The following is an 8,025-nucleotide window of genomic DNA, read 5'->3' as shown; positions in this document are numbered from 1 at the left end:
GTTTTTTCCTCATCCTCCTGTTAATGGCGCCTCACTGATCTGTAAAGCACTGACAGATGATTTACCATTAGTCAATGCTTATAAAGGCTTTATAAATGGTTCTTTTACTAAAAAAAAGGCACCTGATAGGGTCACATTATTGAATATTGCAATGGTGTAGTAAATTACCATATCATTACACAACTACTACATGTCAGCATCATGCACAGACGACCTACAGCCTCTGAGCCAGGGAGCCAGTGACAGCCAGCTGTTCATTCAGGGAGCCGGAGTTCCTCGAAACCCCCGGGCGGGAGTGGCTGGTGATCCCTCCTCACCGCCGGCCAAATCTCTCCCTGCCTCCCCTCTCTCCGCCCCCGCCCTCTCTCTCCATCTCTCGCTGTGTGCCTGGAGGGACGCATGCGGCTGGAGCAGAGTCCCGGCGTCTCCCGGAGCCTAACCAACCATCCCAGCGGAGGCGGTCGGTGAGTCCCACCCCCCTCTTTGAAGCTTCCCGTCGGCACGCGGCGGAGAGAGCAGACGGCTGTCCCCACTCTGCGCCGCCGACCGGCAGAGAACAGAGAAGCAGCGTGCCAGGTATCATGACGCACCAAAAAATTGGGCACTTTGCTTGGACTTCTCTCTCTTGAGTCTGCCATGTGGCGGTGCCCGCGCTGGTTTTAGTCGAGTTTCACCGGCTCCCCTGGATGGAGCAGCCATATGAGACCTGTGCGTCATCCAGTCCGATTTGCCATCTCTGTCCTGCCTTTCATGTTGTCGTTCAGTGTTTGATGATGTCATTATTTCTTTCAGATGGATCCGCGCTCTGCTGCTCCGTCGCATCTCTCAAAGTGAGGAGACTCTGTAAATATTCGCCCCCCCCTGCTACACAAACTTGGACCGCTGCCTCTGTTCGTGGCGGACAAAATCCAGGCTCCTCTCCAGCTCTGCAAACCCCTGTCACTGCTGACTAACGATGTTGTGGACGGTGGTGTGACACCACAAAGGGACTGCACAGCCCAGAACTATCACTAAACTATCCCCAAATCAACTTTTTCTTTACGGATGCAGATTTGTTTGCCCTGTCTAGGTGGAAGAAGTGCGCTGGGGACATATTAATTAACTGGTATCCATCATTTCACCTGGACTCATCTGACTGCCCAAAATCCAAGAGTGATCAGTCTCAAAGGGATGCGCAAGCGAGCATGATGCTCCGCTTTCTTACTTTCTGTCGTTGCTGACGCGCACATAGGGAGCGAAATGGGATTTTAAACTATGTGGAGTCATTCCTGAGGACTGAGAAGCTGCTCTCCGCGGGTGCATGGAGAAGAGCAGCCCGAGGATGACGGGCGGAACCCGGGAGGCGCCTGTGAACTCCTCTCCGGCGGTGGCGTCCAACGCGGAGGGCGAGGAGATCGAGGTTTTGGAAAGCACCGACGTCCTCCCCGTGGCCCCAGAGGACGTAAGTCTACACACAGCACAGAGGGACCTCAAGTGCACCTTTTCACATGTTTGCACTTACGCAGCAGGACCCCAACTTTCCTTTGCACTGGTCCAAAATTTTCCAATGCATTTGATTTCATGAAGCAGAATGTCATAGCATAAATGTATTTTACAATGTCATGGCACAACTGGAGGTTTACGGTGAGATAAGATTGGATTTAAAATGCTGAGTTTCACACAAGTAAAGGCAGCCACCAGACACACACAGCACACCCCTTCTAGGAATATTACTGTGATTTTTTTCAAAGGGACACACACTCACATACGCACCCACAGCTCTCTTGCTCCATTAGTTGTCTCAAACATCCAAATAGCCTACTATAAGAAACCCCTTACACATAATGATCCACACTTTGGTACCTTATTATCTTTTGCTGTGGCTCATTGAGCACAATGATCAGATAATAACAGCATGGGATTTCAAGACTGCAATTAAGGCAAATGCGCACAGACAGGGAAGTCCTTTTGGCCAAGTCTCATCATTTCCAAACAGGTGCTTTTCTCCACTCATGCACCTGTTTCTGAGATTTTATTTCCTTCTTCCTTTGGATCTCTTCCACTCACTCCATCACTTTTCCCCTCTCTTTCCTTTTGTCTCAGCAATGGAAGTCTCTGTTTGACAAGGTATGTACCTCAAGCTACAGTGGCTTGAACCTCTCACCATATGCATGTTTCACTCATTGTGGAGCAGTGTTGTCTTCGAAGATGCTCATCTGTGTGAGTGACCCGTGGATAACCTCTGGCTTAATGTCTGTTATTATTGGCTTGAACTGGCACAGATGTGTTGGCCAGATGAAACGCTGCATTGTCCTGCTTAAAGGTCATGAAACATGGAGAAGATTTTTGATGAACTTAAATGAAATGTTGCATCATAAGCATCAGTGGGAACACGAAAACAGAATAAAGTTACTTTATGTGAAAAATATTTAGGGATTTAATGTAATACATGCCTATAAATTACTTATAATGATGTGACTTTTACCGATTTTGTCCATGTATCATGGCCTTGACATTATAATCATGCTTTAACACTGGCTTTACCAAAAATGGGAAGTGACTTAAAGAGACAATTCACCCAAAAATAAAAAAATACGTATTTTTCCTCTTACCTCCAGTGCTATTCAGTAATTTAGATTGTTTTGGTGTGAGTTGCCGAGTGTTGGAGATATCAGCTGTAGAGATGTCTGTGGTTTCGCCAATATAATGGAACTAGATGGCACTCGGCTTGTGGCGCTTAAAACACCTGAAAAATACATTTGAAAAACTCAACATCAATGTCTCTTTGTAGAAATCATGACCTGGTTAGTCAAGATAATCCACAGACCTTGTTGTGAGCAGTTTCATTTCGGAACTATTTCTTTTTATACCAATCACATTACAGCGCAAAAGGAAGTGTTCATGTCCTCATAGATGAGAGGCTCTTGCTTGTGACAGTGCAAGATGTCAACATAAATGGTGTCCTCCTCGGCTGAGCTGTAAGGTTAGCTAACGCAGTGGTGCTAGGTGAGCTAGCAGTAGATGCACACTTCCTTCTCCGCAGTGATACGGTTGGCAAGTCTAGTCTGGTAGACAGAAAATAGTTCCTACACAAAAACTGCTGACAACAAGGTCTGTGGATTATCTTCAGTAAGTGGGTCATGATTTGTGGAAAGAGACATTACTGAGGAGTTTTTCAGATGTCTGTTTTTGGTGCTTTGAGCATCACAAGGCGAGTGCCATCTAGTTCCATTATATTGGAGGGAAGACAGACATCTCTATGGCCAATATCTCCAACACTCGGCAACTCACATCAAAACAATCTAGATTGATATGCAGCACAACAAGTAAGAGGAAAAATATGCATTTTTGATAAGGGGGTGAACTGTCCCTTTAAACCTGCACCAGGAAATTATGTCACTGGCACTAAGAGCTAGCTGTCAGAAAATGTTTAACTCCAGTACACAGAAATCATGTATCATGATGTTTAACTTCTCACGCTCATGTTTACCATCCCTGCTTGTCTTTGTTTCTCCCTGTGGGTAAACATACTCAAAACCAGAATTTGATTTAGCTAAATGACGTGAAACTGCCAGGTCTCAGCTGGTGGAGAAAGCTCCATCTTCTCTCCCTCAGCCCCAGTTTGTGATTTAGGCTGATTAGACAAATGTATTTTTAGATCAAAATCTTGCTTAGTGTAGCTTTAAATCCTTCGCCTGCTGGGTAACAATCATGGCATAACATGTAACCAGGCCGCGGCTTCGTCAAGCCAAACCCCTGCGGAGGTGAGAACATCAGATGAGAGGGAGGACACTGGAGGCTGTGGGTGTGTCGTCTGCTGACACTGACCCTGATAATGCAATTAGGGTGATACATAATCCTAGATGCATTGATCCATCAGTCAGACCGATCTTGTAAAAGAAAGATGTGGGCGTGGACGCACAAAGACACACACGCTAACACACACACACACACACACACACACACACACACACACACACACATTGATAGAGCCAAGAAACCCCAGGAGAAGAAAAACACAGACTGGCTGATCATGCATGCAGCATGTTGGACTGACAGACGGCAAACGGGCCCCCTACTATCACACACCGACACACACACACAGATACACACACATCTATACACGCTTATACACACACGGCCACCACTCTGTAGGGCTGCCACAGCACCTGCCCGACCTGGGGCCCCCTACTTGCTGTGGGGGGGAATTGTGTGTGTGTGTGTGTGTGCAGGGGGGTCAGTGGGGATGTTGGGTTGAGTCAGAGGCTCGTGTCAGGCTCACTCTTTCAGGGGTGGACTGAGGTCCCATGGGATTACGGGAAAGGCTTGCTCGGGTGTGGGGTGTGTGTGTGTCTGTGTGTGTGTGGGTGTAGTAGTGAAGGAGCATAGTCTATGGACAAGCACTAAGTGGGCCTCTCAATCTGCTTTTTTAATGCGTGCGGCACAGCTTTGAATTTCCTCAAGTGGACGTCAGTCTTAAAAAAACCTGAGTTTGTCCAAATGGTGAGGTCGCTGCCCGGTCTGGCAGCAACAAATGTCCTTTCACTCTTTTATTCTCCTTTTCTCCTTCCTCCTCACAATGAGTTGCTCCATTTGTCAAGGGGCTGACCTCTGAGACCCCCAGCCTCTGTGAAGCAACTAAGGAAGAGAAATGATGGGCCACTAAAGACGAGGAAAAGAAGCATTTTAAACCAGTCTGGCAACCTGTGTTACTGCATGAGAGACAAAAGTCAAGGTCTGCTTGAAAACAGAGTGAGGTTTAGGCTTTTATTTGTCTAATGCACAAATACACACTATGAAGTGCCTCTGAGTGTGTGTGTGTAGCTTGGTTTATTTTGCAGCATTTTGAGAGGGCAGATGTAAAATGACACTCCTCTTAATATCAGGAATGATGCTGTATAGACTGCATTTGCTTGTCATTTACTTTTTCACACTATAGACTGTATAAAATAATGGACGTAGCCACTGTGACAACACTCAATGGTTTGTGGACTTCCATTCTGAAGCTGAGTTTGGCATTTTGGCTGTCGTTGTCTTGGATTTTTGAAGCCAGAAGTGACCATGTTTGGATATGAGCGGTTGGGGCTAACCCTAACAAAAGCTGCTAGCGTGGTTAGCATAGAACATTTACAGCTTGGTTAACCGTGATACTGCTAATGCTAATGCTAATTTTTGCAAACAAAAACTGGGCTTTAAATCATTTAAACAAAATGTACTGACTGGGAAAACTGATTCCTGAAGGCTCAGGCATACTTTCTACATTGAACGTCTGCAGACAGCTATAGTCATGCAGACATGCGTGTGGTTCTATTCATAGTTCAATTAACACCCCAAAAAATGGGCTGCTGTCCACATAAGGTCTGTGTGGACCGTCACGGACATGGTTGGATGACGACATTTACGTCACATGGACCTTCATGGACATGTGGACCCTCATGGACACACGGATGTGGAAACTATGAATTGGCCCTTAGAGAGTCTACTCCTTTTTGAAATGTTACAGTTAACTTTCATGAACTTAAAATACACTGAAATAGAAACACCCATGGCTATGCCTATACTCTTTGAAATTGGGGTTACGCCATGGTTACGTTACCTAACCAGCGTCAATGCTATGGTAGCAACTTGTCAGTGGACAGCGCCCTCCTGTCACTCAAAATGGCCACACCCTTAATTATGCATAACTTTAAGCCTTAATGAAATTCAAACAGATGAGTTATATAAAAATTCACCTCCGTACAGTTGTCATGAACAGAGCAATTACGTATAGAGATAAAAAAAACGTTTTTTGCACCGGAGAGTAAACATCTCAAAGTTCGTGCATTTTAACATGGGGTCAGTGGGCATTTACTAGCTTTTGGAGCCAGCCTCAAGTGGCCATTTGAGGAGCTGCAGTTTTTGGCACTTCCACATTGGCTTCAGTTTTCAGCCCCAGAGGCTGACCCTTGATTCACACACATGCTCACACAGCGACTGGCTGGCTTAGGCACTGGCCTAACGTTTGCCTAACGGGCAGCTGGGGTTCACAGTCTTGCTCAAGGACAGTTTAACATTTCCATTGGAGGAGGCGGGGATCGAGCTGCCAACCCTGCGATTAATGGATGACCCCGCTTGTCTGAGACCTTTTCATTATGGCCCTTTATGTAAAGAGAGTAAAGATTGGGTTAGTCCAGGTGGCTGGGCAACGTCACACATCCAACAAACCAACACAAGCTTTGGCATGCTTCAAATGAAGTTCTTGTCGGATTGTAGAACAGCGTCTAGACACTGTCTTCCCATGCCTATCCAGTGTCACAACATTTTTGCCTTTAGATGTGGTCGGACAGTCCTTTGTTCAGACTAGTTTCTTTCAAGCATACTCAGTTCTTAAGCCTACTCCAAACTCCCTTTAAGCCACAATTTGACCTTCTTGGTAGTGGCTGTGACTTATTCATTTGAAGAAAATGTTCCAGTGAGTGTAACACTGACAAAATAAGATGCCCAGAGATGAAGACAATGATGCATCTCTTGTGTTAATCAACTCTGGCATCCCTGCCTTGTCAAAGGCAGAGCACATTCATTTCTGCCCATCCTATCAGGAGTGTTTACACAGCAAGACAGAAAAGAAAAGACAGGATCATCTTCTCACTTTTTGTTTGGACTACGACTTTCCTCCGTCCTCTTTAACGCAGTTTGGGCTGTGTACAAAACCTTCCCCATCATATCATTTTTACCAGCCCCTGTGTGAACTCGGTACATACAGCTATCAGTTTCTGGGTTTCAGACCGTCGGGGGCTGGAATCAAAGTGCTGCGTCGCTCTGTTCGCTTTCCCCTTCACTCCTCTCTTGTGTCCCCGGAGAGGATTTTGTTGCTGTATAAGTGCTTTCCTCCTCTGTGTGCAGGAAGTGAGAGAGCAAACCTCAGAATGCTTTGATTCGTGTTCCCCATCGCCTGAAACAAGCATGAGGACTGAACACAGACAGAGACGGTCTAATGAAGCAGAGGAGATGCTGTTAGGAGGATAGCAGCTGCACTGCCCTCTCTCTCCTTCATAATCAAAGTGTCCCAGCCTCTGTCTGTCCTTTAGACACACATACGTCCCAGCCTGGGAAGCCTGCAGTCATGGGGGCCTGATTACATACAATATGAATCATCCATAAAGGTCTGAAAAGGTCTGTTTTGGAGCCTCTGTTTCTCATGTTTTTTTTTTCTGGGGATTTAAGGATGTACCACAGTTAATGTCCAGGATTTATCTGATAAACCATATAAGGCATGTTTAGGTTGTACCCTGATATGAGCCAAACACATTTGTTTTGTACTCCCTGGGAAGGCTCATCAGATGGATTTCCTCGTTAGACGATTAGAAATGTTTTACGAGAATTCTTTGTCTAGTACCTTAGCATTTTTGCTTCTCATGTTCATCTCTAAGAGGTGGAACGTAGAAGGCCTCTCTGTTTTGAAGTCACTTTTGCACAGTGAGTGATTTTGCACAAGGTGGATTTAAAAGGGCTACACCTACAGCAAACACACTAAGTTTTTATCTGAGGCGACTGGGGATGTCCCATTGCTTGTAAAGGCTGAGATTGGAAGTCCCAACGTGTACAGACTGGAAACATGGCTCAGCTCAAAGTAGATGGAGCACTTGCACAGTAACATTTCTGTGATTCTGGGCCTTGTGTCCGTGTGTGTGTGTGATAGAGAGAGGGATCCATGTGTGTGTCCACAGTTGCCTTTGTGTCGACAGCCTGCTCCCAATGGCATGTTGAAATGCCCCAGGCACGCGCCCGCAGGAGCTTAGTGATTAAACACTTTCACATGGCTGCATACTTTCCATGGATGTGTTTCCCCCCTTAATTTCTTGCTTGGTGGTATAGAAAAGCCCCTGAATGCAAGTTATGATCCCAAAACTCCTCACTCTAACTGCACAAATAAAAGTCTTTCAGATCTTTCAGGAATGTCGTCTAGCCAGAGGGTTTTACTCTGTGTGCATGATTTATGATCATTACCCCGTTACTTCTGAACTAAAGTAATGACAGTGAGGTCCGGTGTTAGAATAGCCCAGCCAC

At 45.9% G+C, this 8,025-nt stretch overlaps 1 protein-coding gene across 4 annotated transcripts in view; it reads left to right on the top strand.

Moving 5' to 3' along the window:
* Positions 1-293: 293 nt before the first annotated feature.
* The window catches only part of rhbdl3 (rhomboid, veinlet-like 3 (Drosophila)), an 86,782-nt gene continuing 79,050 nt past the window's right edge, over positions 294-8,025 (top strand). Inside the window, exons 1-3 of one of the 4 annotated variants that reach the window (XM_050045258.1) lie at positions 294-464; positions 793-1,441; positions 2,083-2,106. In XM_050045258.1, coding sequence (XP_049901215.1) covers positions 1,301-1,441; positions 2,083-2,106 — 165 coding nt within the window. In that variant the 5' untranslated portion in view covers positions 294-464; positions 793-1,300. Of the gene's footprint in view, positions 709-792; positions 1,442-2,082; positions 2,107-8,025 lie in introns of all 4 variants that reach the window. The other 3 variants (XM_050045256.1, XM_050045255.1, XM_050045259.1) reach the window with 3 other exon arrangements.

The sequence above is a fragment of the Epinephelus moara genome, chromosome 5 (genome assembly GCF_006386435.1).
Source record: "Epinephelus moara isolate mb chromosome 5, YSFRI_EMoa_1.0, whole genome shotgun sequence".
NCBI classification, from domain to species: domain Eukaryota; kingdom Metazoa; phylum Chordata; class Actinopteri; order Perciformes; family Serranidae; genus Epinephelus; species Epinephelus moara.
Note: the sequence above shows the minus strand (reverse complement) of the source record. Positions and strands in the feature narration are given on the sequence as shown.